Below are 15,818 nucleotides of genomic sequence, written 5' to 3'. Positions count from 1 at the left end.
TTTATTTCATTCTTTCAAGTGCATTACCCAGTAGGTAATCATACTTTGTCACAAAGTTAAACACATATTGTGATTTAAACACTTCAGATAATAAGATTAAACATCAGCAAACAAATAATGAGAAAAAACAATTGCAATAAAGTGCTTAGATGGGGGGAAAAAAACATCAGTCTCCCATATTAGAAATGTATCAGTTGGATTCCTGTGATGTAAAACACAAATAATACATAAATAAAAAAACTTCTTGCCTATGCAGTCGTACCAACTTCAAGTCTGCAATAGATGGACTAAAAACATATAGATTTATTGACCACTGAAATAAAGAGAAAGTCTTCCTACTGAAGCAATGGTATTATAGTCACATTTCCATGCCTCATAACAGTAAACTAGATCAGTCAGGTTGATCATGTTTGTACATATTGGACCACATTGAACTGCAAGAGAGAGCTTTTAAGCTGGTAGCTGTCTAGCTGAAATTGTGTTACACGAAATACAAGCAAACTTGGCTGATTGTGAATGTCATCACTTGGTTTAAACAAACACTGAGGGTAAATTCACGCCAACTCCCTCTTCAAAGGGTTAAACCGGATCAGTCGTGGAATGAATGCTGGCGAGGGGGGCTTCATGCCAATTATCAATATAACTGAGAGGTATGTCAGAATCTGCCCATAAAGACAGAATCAATAACATGGTGCTGGTAGCTTCAGAACTGCACTGAGAGATTTGTGGGACTGAGTGTGATATAAAGAACAGAAAGATGTCAGATAACATAAAGCGGCTCATCAACTTACCTGTGGGGATAAGCATAGATGTGTGTGTGTGTGTGTGTGTGTGTGTGTGTGTGTGTGTGTGTGTGTGTGTGTGTGTGTGTGAGAGAGAGAGAGAACTATGTCAAAAGGAGGAAACCTTAAGCTGCATATGGCTGAGATCAGGAAACAACATTCTTTTAAATGAATAACAATCAAGTATTAGAGAATCAAGCTGTTATATGTGTTAATGTTGCTAATATCTAAGACTAGGCTACACTACAGCACTGTCGTTTCTGTCTTGTGATTGCATATTATTTTGATTTTCAGTTTTTAACCATCATGATCGTAATTAGCCAACGAGTCAAAAACTGATGATGCACTGCGTCAGTAGTTTGCGCTTCAATTTCCCCAAAACACTTAAGACTGAAATGTACTATGATACATAGTAGCAGTTTATATCAGCTATCAATATAAAAACAATCAATCTAAAGGCTCATAAATAATAAAATAATAAAAAAAAAAAACAAATTAAAATAAAGAAACACATAAGATTGTGCTGGAGCAAAGGAATGGATGTAGGTATCAAGACCATAAAATAAATAAATACATTTACATTCAGTAATAATCTTACAAAATAAAAAAAAGGATGTATTCACTGGTGCTGGTCAGTGGAACAGCATAATGTAATACAGAACTGTCATGAAAGACTGAATCATAAATGTTAAAAACAAACACTCAGGCAGGTTTCAGACTTCTACTTAATTCCAATTTCGTGACCCCATTTGTTTCCTCAGACATGTCTTTACACATTACCCTGAATTAATACAAGGGCCAAATTTAAAACAAGGCCTTAAAGTGACTGAATTACTTCACAAATTTTTGCCTTTTAGAATTCAGTCAAACAGAAATAAATCAGTAGCATACTTGGTGCCTGATCTGAAAGGAGATGTGGAGCCTTAATGCTGTGCATGTAAACAATGAAGGTGTAGAAACAAGGAAAAACCCACCTCTCACTTGAACACTACTAAAACTAATAGACACTCTGTCTGCTACATTACAGTGAACCTTAAACATTCCACGTTTTCAATTTTCCAGAACAAATCAGTTCAAGTTGGATAATTAACAACTAACTAAGAACTAAAATTTAATTCCAGTGTGACTCTTCCTACTCTTCAAAGTGATGCATGTGTGTGTGTGTGTGTGTGTGTGTGTTTGTACATTTAGCTGTGTGACTCCAGCACCAGCACTTTGCACTCTCGTTTGGCGATTTTGTCAAGTGATAAAACGCTCCGCTCCGGGGGGAGGTAGAGTGGCCGACCGACAGGAGAGCCGACAGGAGGAGTGATTGCACGTCGTTCCATAACACTGCCTGTCCTGCATTAAAAAGGAAGAACAACTTTCAGTTTCCTGTATGAAAAGACAGCATGTGTGTGTGCTATCACATTCATATAGCATTTGAAATTCCATCACATTCCATTTTAAATCTCTCTTGGTCTTGTTCGATTTGGTAGGTGAGAACAAACTGCAAACAAACTGGGACATCAAAATAACAACAAAAAAAAAAAAACAAAAAAAAAAAAAAAACAGACCATCTAAACATTGTGGTCTGTCTGCTTCCACATTAACTGGAGCATCGTTCAACTGCAGTGAGAAGCAATTCTATGCTGCAGGAAGTAAAGCAACGATGCTGCGTTCTATTTTTGTCGAGCTGTTAAACTGAGATAAAAGGTGTGAACTGAACTGAATGGTTTTATTTCGAGCTGAAGAAATGCAGAAATGCAAAGGGGTCTGGATATTTGAAAGAAACAAAGAAAAAGCTGAATGTTACGATAAATATGTCTGTAATAAAATGTTTTAAACTAGTGATTTCATTATATTCTAATAGAATTTTAGTTATACAGCTAGTTATATAATTATCTAATTTTGTATTTACCACTGGCTCTGTGCTCTCAAGTGAAGTTTTCAACCTTCCCTGCTTTTTTGCTCGTTTTGGGGTTTTGCGTTTATTTTTCTTTGATCATGTGCAATGACACCAAATAGCAAACAAATGAAAAGTAAAAATTTTACTCCATTCACACAACAAGACAATATCTGTCTGCATGTCAGTGTGTGTTCATACCTGGTGAGGTGGGATTTGGAGGGCTGCTGGTGGGAGAAAGACTGTGAGCGTCCCAGACTTAAGCTGGCCTGGTGTCTGTCAAGTATGTCTCGAACAGCAGGACTGGATGGACTGTTCTTACGCGAGAGAGGACGGGCTTCAGGGGGGGGGTTTGACACTGATGCTGTAAACTGCAGCTTTAGTTTCATGTGCTGACTCAGCTACAAGGGGGAAGGGGTTGGATAATGGAAGCAAGGGAAGATAAAGGAAATGATGAATTGTATTAGCTCTAACAAGATGGAAAACGTCTTCTGTTCATTCTATTTTGCAGCTGAAACACACATTACCTCAAAGAGGCCAGCTTTGAGGATTTGGAAGGCCACGGACACAGAGAGTGTGCTGCCTTTTCGACAGTAACCAAGGTTACTTAGAGGAGAATGACACACTACTGCATTTACTGCCGGGTCTTCCTTCTGCCCACGGCCTAGAGGGAACAAAGAGAAGGATGAGATTAGCTATAAAATAATAGAAAAAAAATGAGGACAAGAGGTGGAGTGAAAATGAAAAGTGATCCCCTGAGCCTAATCATTTTTACATAGTCATGATATGTAGTTTTAAACCATAGCCAGAAATTTACTCCACATTTCCTTCCATCTTCAGGGTCTAGATAATGTATATGGCTTATTATAGCAGGGGAAAAAACTCTGGTGCAACAAGACTGACATCAGTTTATCTAACACCCACACAATGAAACACTCAATCACATGCACACAAATACTTTTTCCAAGTATCTCTATATGTAGACTGTTAGCAGCTTGCTTTTCATCACGTTATGGTTTTTCTTGGTAAACATCTCTTTTCACCACATACTGTAGTCTAACACACCATTAACCACCCAATTTCTTTTCTTACTTTTCACCCAGTTTCTTTTCTTACTTTCTGTACGTCTGCCTTTCGCTTCTCTTTTACTTTTAATTCTCTTCACATTTCCTCACGTTGTTTATTACTGTTTTTTCTTCATTTACACTTACACTATAACTATGATTTGATATCCAATTTTTGATTTTTCATTTCCATATGACTTAGGATGACTTTTAAATTGGGAAACTCTATACTTCATTTTTTTTATTCTTCTCTCTTTCTTCTTCTTTTGACTGCTCCCTGTCCGGGGTCGCCACAGTGGATCACATGGTCCTGATATTAGATTTGGCACAGGTTTTACACCGGATGCCCTTCCTGGCTCGGGACTGGCACTGACAGTTAACTCTTCAGTGGCTGGGTTAGCTCCCTGCCTGGAATTGACCCCGGGCCACGGCAATGTGAGCGTGGGATCCAGCCGCTGGACCACCTGGGGCCTCTGGGAAACTCTATACTTCATCCCTTTTGTAAATAAATGTTTTGAAGGAAGAATACATCCTAATAGACGAGAAAAACTGTGCGGCATAATTTCTTCATCAATCCAGAAGTCTATCAGTTATATTCATCAATCCCTGCATGGCCTTCCTCCTCACCCTCTGGTGTCCAGACGAGCCGTACAGCCAGGAAGTCCTGCAGGTTGTTGAGGAGTGTGTAGCGCACTCTGAAGTGCTCATGAGCCCTTACAGCACTGGGGCAGCTCGCGGTCATGATGAAGTGAGGCCGGTCCAGTCTGATGCTAGGCACACTATAGTGTGTGTAGATAGAGCTGGTGAATGGCAGCTTGGGAGTGGACCACTGGAGGACTGCTATCAGAGGCACCTCAAGACCCTGTGGCACAAACATTCACTCAGCTCAACAAGAGTTTTAGCTGGGTTTGCTGCTATCTAAGGCACTATAGAGAAAGTACACATATTGCTTTATTAGTTGACTTTACTATTAATCAGTTTATGGAATTACTATCAAATAATATTAAACAACATTAAGAAACAGCTCCATTCTCATTATTCTCTCCACACACCTCATTAGAATCATCTTGCGTCTGGTCACTAAGCTGTAGTTGAAACAGGAAGTTCTGCTGCTCCAGTGCACTGAGCATGCTTGGAAGGTGACTAGACTCACTGTCCATCCTGTAGAAGGACGCCATGGCAACCTCGCCTGACTGATGGCTGCAGCAGGACGGAGGTAGTGAAAATAATTGTCTCATCAACCAGGGACAGTTTACATACTTCAATTATTTAGCAAATATTGTAGTTACACACTTCACTATTTCTAAATAAAATAGGAAATTAATATTAAAATTGAAATCAAATATTTCTTTCATTCTTTTGGATAATTTAAGGCATTTATGTTTTAGAAATGAACCAAGGAGTGTCGGAGGAGTTTAGAATTATCCTCATATTCTTCTTTCATAAGTGCACTAATGTTTACAGAGGTCTATATCAATTAACACATGCTTAACATTTAGTACACAACAATTAATAAGACCATACCACACATTGTCGACCAGCAGCACGGAGCCATCAGGCATCATGGGTAAATAAGAGGCATTGAAGTTGGGCAGGATTCGGACATCATGTATACACACTTCCTCCTGAGAGCTTCCGTTTAACACTGACACACAATGATGATTTTGCATGGGGAAGGAAGTAACATATGGAGCACTGAAGCACAACAACTCTTATCTGCAGCTGTGTAAAAGCTGACTTAATTCTTATTCTCTAATCACACAATAATACAAACACTCAAGTATGTTCACATTCACTGAGCAACCTGACTCCATTTGCATAAACACTATATTTTATAAAGGATATTGGGAATGGGTCTCAGGAGGCTTTTTCTATACTAATGTGAAAATATTTCTCTTCTCATTTCGAGCAGATATTCTCAGAGGACCTGTTTGATTGCATTTTGCATCTAAAAGAGTAAAATTACACTCTGCTAAGTTTTTAGCTTTCATTTTAACATAGAGTCCAATGTGATATTTTGCTTGCAGTGGAAGCAATAGAATTTTTACAAAGACCCTAAAAGTCTTTCATTAATGCTTAGAAATGCACAAGGTAATTATGTTTGGATAAAAGAATAATTGGGGACTTTATCAATCTTCCTCAGATTATCTAGGGTGTGGAACCATTACATCACAGATTTTGCAGATTTCTTAGCATTTACATTTACAGCATTTGGCAGAGGCTCTTATCCAGAGTCTCTATCATTGGATGCATTAAGTCTGGTTCACTAGGTTTTTACATACGTATGATACCATAAGCCTAAATCACTGTTCAAATTTGTTCAAACACATTTCAAAGTTTTGTTCAAACACTGTTCAAACACATACAACAAACAGGAAAGAAAGTGCTAGTCAAATCACTTAGCCCTGTTGATACTGTACAAAAACCCCAAACATGTTCAACTTTCACTCGTTAGTTAACCACAGCCATTTTGACTCAGATAAACATAATGACATTACATGATTAGGTTTTTCAAAAAGAATTTCCCCATAATAAATTATATAGGCCATATCAATCAAAATAAACTCAAATTCTGTCAAACACGGCTTAATGAAAGTTGCCCATAAAGCAGTAAATATATAAATTTAAAAACACAGCTGAATAATCTCAAAAGTCTACCAATAAATAATTTCGTTTACCAGAATCTATGAATAAAATTGTGCACAGAACACTGCTACATTTTCAGTCAGATCCTGCAGCTAAATTAGGCTTGTCATTTTCACATAATGCTACAGTGACAGGACGAATTCAGGATGACCCCAATACTGTTCCACTCCAGTATCTTCTTCATGACTGTCATAAAAATTATCCACCAAAAGAATCCATACATGCAATAATACAATACAACAAAATGATTTAACACAACAGGGTCTGATCAAGAAAGTTTCAATTCCACTTAACGAAGATAATGCAATTCCAGGAAAACAATATTACTTCAAAATCTGCCATACAGTAATCATAAGAACACTCAATATCTATTAAATCAATTGTTTATTCATTCTTCTACATATTTTGGGAAAAAATGCATTATTTTTTCTATTTAAAAAAAAAATACATTCATTTGGGGCATAACTGGCAAATCTGCACTTATTTGTAAGATGAAGTGAAGATAAGGGTCATAAAATCTTTCGAACATACAGTACGTACCCCCATCACTCACACTGTAACAGATATGATTCTACTGATTTGATTCATTATAATGTTTTGATTCTATATAAAACTGCATAATTAAAAAAAGTTTTGTCTTCAGAGACAAATTTTAACATAGCCACCATTTTGTAATGAATGGGACTCGACTTCTGCATCCATTAACAAAAGGTGAAAAAATTGAGATGGAGCGGAGGAAAAATCTTCTTCCGCTCGTTGATGGGCTCATCCGTGTAATAGCCATATACAGAACAGGAAACACAGTGTATTCTTGCCATTTTTACCTTTATTAGCATCGCAGTGGACGAAATGATTAAAGTGCTGCCTACAATATTTTTTCCCGAATTAATAACAGAGCAGAATAAAGTAATACGGTTTCCAATATACCTTTAAGTACAGTTAAGTGTTTCCCAGACACAGTCATCTGCTGACACTTCACTGTGGGTGGAGGAAGGACGTTTAGAGTGGTGCTGACTGAAAATAAGGAAAAACGGTAAGTAATATCTTCATGACAGTCACAAATCAATACATTTTTAAACCTTGTTCTGTACAATAGCCATCATTCTTGGAGATAACTGAAAACAATTAAAAATGCATTAAGCTAAGCCTAATGGTCATGGTTCACTAAACAGTAAGGCTGAAATAGAAGGAAGCCAAATAAAAAAGAGCAGATTAGCATAAGAATGAAACAGCATTCAGACTGACTAATCCCAAATAAAACCCAACTCAACTCAGAAATCCTACTCAGGAATTTTGGATGGTCTCTTCAACTCTGCACAGCTTCGACAGTACACAAAGTGGCTCTTCTGAGCGAGATTTTAATTAGTTCTGCTGTATATACAGGTATATGCTTTAAATCAATCCACTATAGAGCCACATGAAAGCTTGTGAAACCTCTAAAAGTAACTACCTGTTGCTAACAAACGGCAAACATAAAGCGTCCTTCCGCGACTTTTAGTAGAAAGTGAGCACTTACCTTGCGCTTTAAAAGTATTGAGGTCCTGGCGGAAAGTTTGGCAAGGGCTCTTCTGCTGAAGAACGCTGAGGTAGCCATGTTCCTGGATCTCAGACTTCTCCTCCTCCTGCTTCCATACAGTCACTATGATCTGAACAAGGTACAAGTAATATAAATCTAATACAGTACAAGGTACAAGTAATATAAATCTAATACAGTACAAGGTACAAGTAATATAAATCTAATACAGTACAAGGTACAAGTAATATAAAAATCACCTTTTTTTCAAGTCAGTCATTATCAGAAGGTGCATGTACACTATAATCAACAATAAAACATTGTTTTTGTTGCTATATTATTTTATGTTTATTATATTGTAGGTGTTTGAAATTCTTTTTAATTTCAGGAACAATTGAAATGCAAGCAATTTCTCCTTTATTAAATCCATAGACTTAATAAAAACATGAATACAAATATATAACTTACTGAATAAATCAATAATTATCTCAGAACTAACGGCAACCAGAGCAACCAGAGATTTGTCAAGTGAAGAGTTGATGAGGTTTGTGATTAAATGCCAAGTGACTTTTGCCACAACAAGACAGAGGTTGATGTGGATGATGCATTTCCTATTGTAATCTACTTAAAATTCTTTATAACACAGTAAACAGGAAAATGCTTTACCTTTACTATTGGTTGCTGTACATACAAAAGTGAAACATCTTTCAACTCAGGAAAGTCTGTACTGTGCTACTGCTATATATATCGCATGAGGGGGTTTCCTGGCCGCTACACGCAAAGAGCACACTTTTTTATAGCAAAGTTTTCCTATTCATCTAAACTCACAAATGACAGAACCAAAGACAAATGGTAAGTTCAAGTCAAGAAAAGGACAGATGAAATGATGAAATCTTATAGACTACAAAAGTACAGCCTGCCACCGAGCTGTGCATGTGTACATCTAACTAACTTTCCTAAGCACATAGTCATAAAGAAAGAGAGAAAAACCACAGAGACACAGCAGCAAATACATTCATTTCCCCCTCGGCTAATAATATGATGTTCTTACCTTCACTTTGAGTGTGTTGACAGGGAGTTTATCCAAGGACACAGTTAGGGGGAAGATGACTTCATCATTCAGAACCACTGGCTCGTCCACAGGAGACTGAACAAGATCACAAGTTGAAGAAACACATAGCAGAAATGGCAGTAGGCATGTTGCAACCTCCCACTATATTACTCCTTTCAGACAACTTGCTCCACGTCCACGACGACAGAGAAGGCTGTGCAAACATTATACAGACTATAGAGACCAGATATTCTTACAGTGTGTCTTCATACTTATATTTTAAAGCATACAAGACAGTTTTTATTAGTTTTATTATTTGTGTGTGGTAATATATTCTCAACAGGAAGACTGCAGAGTTACTAGAGCGAGCATTATTGTTTGGTTATAGTCCTTTATACTGCATAGGGATCTATTAAGAAGGAAAATATTAAACCACAACCCATTTAGAAAACTCCATGTCTTCACCTCTCACCACAGGTGTAGATAAACAAATGGTGTCTATATAGCCATTGGACCACTGCTGACCAGGTAAAAGTATTATTATTACTATTATTGTTGTTATTAGTAGGAGAAGGAGGTATAAGGAGGTGTATTCAGTGATCAATCAATAGAAGCAGAGCAATGATACGGACATGGTAGAATCCATCGCACTTGTACGAGAGGTTTAGTTTTGGTTGTTGTTTTTTTCCCCCAAACACTGCATGCTATAAACCTTTTTGGTCATCCTGATATCCATACAGTTTGACACCTCAGCTGACCTTTTTTTTAATTTGCTATTAAAGCTCCATGCCGGTTCGAGCATTCCGAAACAAAACTAACAGGATATTTTAGGTTCATTCTAACTCTCTTTGCCAGCCATACAGCTGCACCTAATACACTTTATTCTGTGGCATAAAACCCTAACATACCACTACTATGTCAGTATCATCACTGCTAATTTCTGCACACAACACAACAGCCCACCACCCACATTTCATCCAGTCAGTGATCACACACTCTTTTCAATGAAGGATCGGCCAAAAGATGTGAGACAAGATGGACGTAAAGCAGACACCACAGTCAGCAAACGTAAACCTACAAGGCGCACCAGCCTGGCAAGTGTACCTGATAAAGGGCCAATGAAAACTATGTGTACCTAATAAAGTGGATGTATAGCCAGTTCAAACAATCTGTTTTCACTCATGGGTCTGATGGCGTCTATGAAAGAGCAAATATTATAAGTAAGCCAGTTATTGCTTGGTCACCTCTCTCTCTCTCTCTCACACAACCCCCAACACACACCCACACACCACCACCCCAACACAAAAACACACACACACACACACACACACACCACCACCCAAACACAAAAACACACACACACACCACCACCACTCCAACACACACCACCACCACTCCAACACACACCACCACCCCAATACACACAAACACACCCACACCCACACACCCACACACAGTTGACAGTATGTGAAGTAGATGACTATCTATCTAGATGTCTATAAAGGTGGCCCACCTGCACAGGAGCTCGGCGAAATTCCCTTGCGCCGTTACCGGGGTTGTTGTGGATTAGAAGCGGCTTGCACTCCCTGAATCCCCGGTATGTTGTGGCTCCTCTGCCTGAGCAGCTCGTCGCTCCATCATCTTCATCACTCTCCTCATCGGCTCCATCTTCTCCGGAATGCTCCCTCCCTCGCGCCCTGCTTTCACCCGGACAGACGCTGGCGAGCGCGCGCAGACACGCGGCCAGTTCCCGCCAGCCGCGGCTCGTGCGTTCCTCACTGCACACGGAGCCCGAACCGCTCTGCGCGCGCAGAACCAGCAGGAACCGCACCGTCTCCCCCAGATACAGATGGCTGCGGCGCGGGAGGGTGCGGTACCGGGCCGGGTCTGACAGGTCCGAAATGGGAACGGCGGGGAAATACATAAAATACTCGCACTGCGATTCCATCATTAAAACCATGACTGGGGTTTTATTATCACCGCAAACCAGAATGCTAGCAAGCTAGGCTAATAGATCCGGAAGCCTGTTTAACTAGCAGAAGGAAAACATCTCTCCTCACACACAAATCCTCTAATCACCCCGATTCGTCTCGCGTATAAATTACATTACAACGATCAGCGATAAATACAATTAATATGCATCATATTATGTGCCATGTCGTTGCTCTGTCAGCTCCTGAGGTGCATTCAAACCAGCCTGCAGGCCTTTTAATCGAATCACAAAGGTTTATTGCTAAGGAGCCGGAATATACTGGCTAGGCAAGTGCAGTAGATTATCGAGAACCAATCCCCCATATAGTTCTAACATAACGTACGAGCTGACAGATTTTAATAAGGCAAAGCAAATAATTAATGAATTGCCACCTTTTTTCAACCCTACTGATAATTGATCTGGTTAAACAAACAAACTGAATACTGGATGATACCAAATAATGGCTCAATGTAGAGATCCTCTTAGTAAATAACCAGCATCCATCTTGATATACAAGTTCATATTGCTGTGGCTTTGTCTTCATGTGATGTTCAGTGATCTGTGGGGTCTGTGATACATAGCCAGGGGTCCCATAACTTCTATTTAGTTTAGACACATTGAGGGAAATCAGAACTCAAACTTATTATGTTTGTTATTGAGTTCTTGTAGTTTGCTTGGTCACATTCATTGTGTGCTTTTCTTTTACCTGCATTAACTCAAAAACAAGTAAACCTATAAAATAATGTCAGTGTACTTGTTCTTACTGTGTTCTGTCAATACAGGATTTAGCAAAATAGTGCTATGGAAAGGATAAGGACAAAAGGATAAGTGCTATGACTATTTTTGTGAATCAGTGGGATTTATTTGACAGGGCTACTGAATATACATAGGACACTGGGCATGTTGAATAAAAAACAAAAACACAAACAATTCAGTTGTGTCTTTTATTAAAAGTTTTATTTTTGTTCCATTGAAATGTTTTTTTTTTCATTTATCCACATACAATTAAACTATAGATCCGAGACAAGATACTTTCAAAGGTATTTTGAAAAGTTATTTCTAACCAAATCTCAATATTCAAGTAACAAAATGAAACAAAATAAATATACACAAATTACTAATGTTCAAATTAAATATTTACAACATCTGCAGCATCAATGTAGAATTCTGGTACTGAGGAAAAGATTGTAGGGTCAGCAAAGCTTTCTTGCTTCATATTTCATAGACATCTCCCTGTTAAGATTTTGTTTGTTGTCAGTTGCCTCCAATTTCCTTATGGGTGTTGTTTTTTTTTTTCAGATACAAGAGCAACAGAAAACCAAAAAAAAAAACCTTAATTATAGTTTAGGATTACTATTTTCACAGTCACAGGTTCTGTATTTCGTATCTAAAACATATCAGCAACTCTTTGGTGTACCATTAACTTGAAAAGCATCAGTAAATAAATGGAAATTCAAGTTTTCTTTTGTGAACCAACTTCGAATGTAAGATATCTACTCTTGAGATGAATTATGACAGAGCAGCAATCTAATACAGATGTAGACAATAATGGAAACACCAACAGACTGGTAATAAGGGCCTTTTTTTGTCTACAAAGCCATCTGTCTTGTTTTTTAATATATGTATTTATTTTTTGGAATGCTATCATGTCAGAACAAAACAAATATGAACTGCCAGGTGCAGGTAAATTGAGCTGAAGGCTTTCTCTATTCTTGTCAAAAAAAAAAAAAAGCAACAATTTCAGCAAGAGTTGATAAAAATGCTACAACACATCTAAATCAAATCATATTGCTTTCTTACAATCCCCTAACGTCTGTTAGGTACATTTGTTTATATACTGGTTGACAAATCGCAGCCTCTATACAGTACAAATCTTTTGCATATGAAGATGCAAAGCTTTGGTTGAGATCAGGGAGTCTTAATTAGTTTTCAGCTTCATTTCCATCATGCAATATGCTGGCATATGTGTCTGTATTAGTTGGCACACACTTTCAATCTTCCTCTACTATTTGCCATCTTGTGTAAAACATTAGTATGGGATATTGATTTAGAGTATGAAAGAAACAAAGATCTCTATAACAAACAGATCTTACATTGGAATTGTTTTTGTTTTTATCTTCTCTGGCTCCAACGATCATCTATGGATACTGCCCTTGGCTCAAGTGTATTTGTTCTTAAAAAGTATAGCAAAATACAAAATCAAGATGTAATGTGACAGTAACAGAGATGACGGTATTCCTACTAAACACGGTCAGTGAGTGCTATTTATAAACATGCACAAATTATTTCAACATACACTTCACATCACTTACTATAATTATAATGACTACACATGGAGTGTTCTGGTTTAATAATTATCCCTGAACTGGAAAAAAGTTATAAACTTTTATAAATTGAAACATGGAAGCTGAACAACCAGTTAATATGTTCAGCTTTATCAAGCTGTGAGGTGCATTTCAGTCAAACTCATACTTAATTTACATACCATCATTCTACTTACCACAAGATTGAGACGCTTGCATTTTCAGAAAACTATAAATACATTACAGACATTAAATGTTTTTTTTTTAGAAGAAAAAAACATGAATACATCAAGCATTAATAATCAAGCCCTCTTCCAACTAGTTTCAGAAAGTAAGGCATCACTCAATTTTGGATTTTTGATTTGGACACGTATTTGATCATTTTTTTCACATCCAGCTTTCTTACATTCAGTTGACATTCACCATCTCTGTCACTCCAATTTTACTAGAAATCCAGGTTAGCAAAATCATGCACAATTCTACCTACATGGAGTATGTTAAGTGGTATCGGTTTACTGTAATAAAAATAAACCTGAAACACTGAAAGGCAGAACTGATATTATTGATTATACTACACTAATGTTTAAGCACTCTAAATCATTACTAATGATTCAAATTTAAATTCATCTGAAATAACAAATAAATACCATTTTAGACACAGAAATTCAAAACTGTAATATAAATAAGAGAAAATAACCTCCGCCTAGAGCCAAGAGGTTGATTACAGTGAGCGGAATAGCCTAATCCATCTGATGGACCAAGTACATGATTCATGTATGCAAAATTTCTTCAGTGTCATCAACTGGAGAAATTTTATGTAGCTTATACAAATGTGAAGCATTATGCAATGCCATGACCATGAACAAGTCCTGTTATGGTACACAATGCAAAAAAAGGCTCTTATTTTCCAGACAGTGTGCCTTCCCTCCTGCAGTCCTGCACTACAAAGCCATGGTGTACTGATCATAAATCAATTGCTGACACCAAAACCAATGTCATTGATTTTCTTTGCATTCATTTCAAAGATTTGTGCCAGAGTGTAAGGGAACTACGATTCTACTTTAGTGGTATTTGTATGCCAGTCGATGGTTTTACGCTCTATTTCAGCGCTGTCACTAGGCACAGAAGCAGTGTCAATCTGAAAAGTGCTATGTGGCTCAATGCCAAATTGTCTCTGTGTGGGAGGGAGGGTGAAATGAAATGTAAAGTGTGTTTGTGGGAGTGAGAGACCATGGGTAGCATTCAAAATGCATTTGTACTATTGCAGCTCAAGTAAAGCAGTAGAAGAAACCGACACCATGCACCACGATGTAAACGAACTGCATCACACATCACCCAGCATGCATCATTCCCACTGCTGTGTACTAGGGCCAGTTACATTGTATTTGTACCACTGCATTCCTTAACACAGTGCTCTTTACACACTACCATCAACATCACATGATTTAATGCATGATACCTCAAGAGGGCAAGATGAAGAGGAGTTCAGAAGCTGAGCAAGTATTACAAGTCAGGATCTAACTCCGGCTCGGAGTAGTGTAGTGCAGAGGCCCAGTAGAGCCATAAATTGGGAAAACAAGTGTGGCTATTTCACTCACTATCTCAGTTTTCCCTTAATGTCCACATGTACTTGGGATTTATTACGAACCAGTATGGTTCCATCCCAATCCCGCTCTAATGATTCTCTGGCCTGCTGTCCAGTCCTACGTGGTGATGAATCCTTCTTAACAGCAAGTGCGTTTCCAGCCGCTGCTGCTCCTGGATGTTGTTGGGCACGAGGAAACTGTCGAAGATCCAACAGATCCTTGTACTGGATTTCTGGCCTAATCATACGCAGACAGGCTTGTCTAGTGGCATTGTCCAGACCTGGCTGCAATTCGTACCCTAAAATCTTAACCAGGCCACTCTGGAAGGGACGGATGGCCCTGTCTCGAATGAGACTAGCTTCAATCGGCCGACCTCCATCACGCAGGCATATGCGAGCCAGAACGTCACGTCTACTCCGCAGTAAGGTCACCTCAGTGTCCATCCTCGCTCGACCGAATCTCTCAACTTTATTCCAGAAAGTGCTGTTAAAGGCTTGGTACAGGTGCCAGTCCAGAGCGTTCCATTCACGCAGCTTCTGACGCTGCTCTTCTGTCAGTTGCAAAGATGCTGGAGCAGCTGCCTTCCCCACCCAGGCTGACCTGCTCTTGGATATCTGCTGTCTTGCATTTAGACTAAAGGACACAACAGCATCCAGAGGCCAGCAGAGAGCATGTCGGAGCAGCACCATGGACTGGTCAAAGTACTCAGACAAAAGGATAAGTTTAAAGTTGCGTCGTACTGCTGCTTCACCACGCTTTGCAAGAGCCAAGGAGTAGTTAGCATTGTGATCAAGGCCAAAATCAAACCATAGCAGGTTGCGGGCATAGTGGTTATTGCGCAGTCGGGGATCATAGTATTTCTTCGGGTTATCTGCAAAGTCGCCTAGTCCCTTGGAACGTCGGAAGGCAGGGGCAACATTTTTGTAATAGGCGTAGGAGGACTCGGCTAATGCCACAGGGTCTCGTAAAATGGAGAAATAGAAAGTATTTGCAGGCATGACTTTATCCACCTGTGG

At 38.7% G+C, this 15,818-nt stretch overlaps 3 protein-coding genes across 5 annotated transcripts in view; 1 reads left to right on the top strand and 2 right to left on the bottom strand.

Moving 5' to 3' along the window:
* zanl (zonadhesin, like) overlaps positions 1–15,818 on the top strand; it is a 139,708-nt gene that overhangs the window by 47,463 nt on the left and 76,427 nt on the right. The window lies entirely within an intron of this gene.
* trappc14 (trafficking protein particle complex subunit 14) lies at positions 811–11,153 on the bottom strand. The gene is made up of 10 exons (XM_060874460.1): positions 10,455–11,153; positions 8,942–9,037; positions 7,894–8,023; positions 7,305–7,391; positions 5,256–5,376; positions 4,784–4,931; positions 4,359–4,593; positions 3,195–3,331; positions 2,869–3,068; positions 811–2,123 (listed from the first exon to the last, which is right to left on the bottom strand). The coding sequence occupies exons 1-10, from the start codon at positions 10,899–10,901 to the stop codon at positions 1,970–1,972; spliced, it is 1,755 nt and encodes a 584-aa protein (XP_060730443.1). The 5' UTR covers positions 10,902–11,153; the 3' UTR covers positions 811–1,969.
* The window catches only part of gal3st4 (galactose-3-O-sulfotransferase 4), an 18,620-nt gene continuing 14,997 nt past the window's right edge, over positions 12,196–15,818 (bottom strand). For all 3 annotated transcript variants that reach the window (XM_060874455.1, XM_060874452.1, XM_060874454.1), the window contains exon 4: positions 12,196–15,812. In XM_060874455.1, the coding sequence (XP_060730438.1) occupies positions 14,814–15,812 (999 nt within the window). In that variant the 3' untranslated portion in view covers positions 12,196–14,813. The remainder of the gene's footprint in view (positions 15,813–15,818) is intronic.

Source organism: Tachysurus vachellii, chromosome 7 (assembly GCF_030014155.1).
Source record: "Tachysurus vachellii isolate PV-2020 chromosome 7, HZAU_Pvac_v1, whole genome shotgun sequence".
Lineage (NCBI taxonomy): Eukaryota > Metazoa > Chordata > Actinopteri > Siluriformes > Bagridae > Tachysurus > Tachysurus vachellii.
Note: the sequence above shows the minus strand (reverse complement) of the source record. Positions and strands in the feature narration are given on the sequence as shown.

What these genes read in the sequence shown, in the direction of transcription:
- trappc14 (XM_060874460.1), bottom strand. Translation starts at nt 10,901, where the DNA reads ATGGTTTTAATGATGGAATCGCAGTGCGAGTATTTTATGTATTTCCCC. An exon ending in TTCGCCGAGCTCCTGTGCAG is followed by an intron (nt 9,038 to 10,454) that starts GTGGGCCACCTT and finishes GATCTTGTTCAG; the next exon opens with TCTCCTGTGGACGAGCCAGT. An exon ending in CAATACTTTTAAAGCGCAAG is followed by an intron (nt 7,392 to 7,893) that starts GTAAGTGCTCAC and finishes CCTTATTTTCAG; the next exon opens with TCAGCACCACTCTAAACGTC.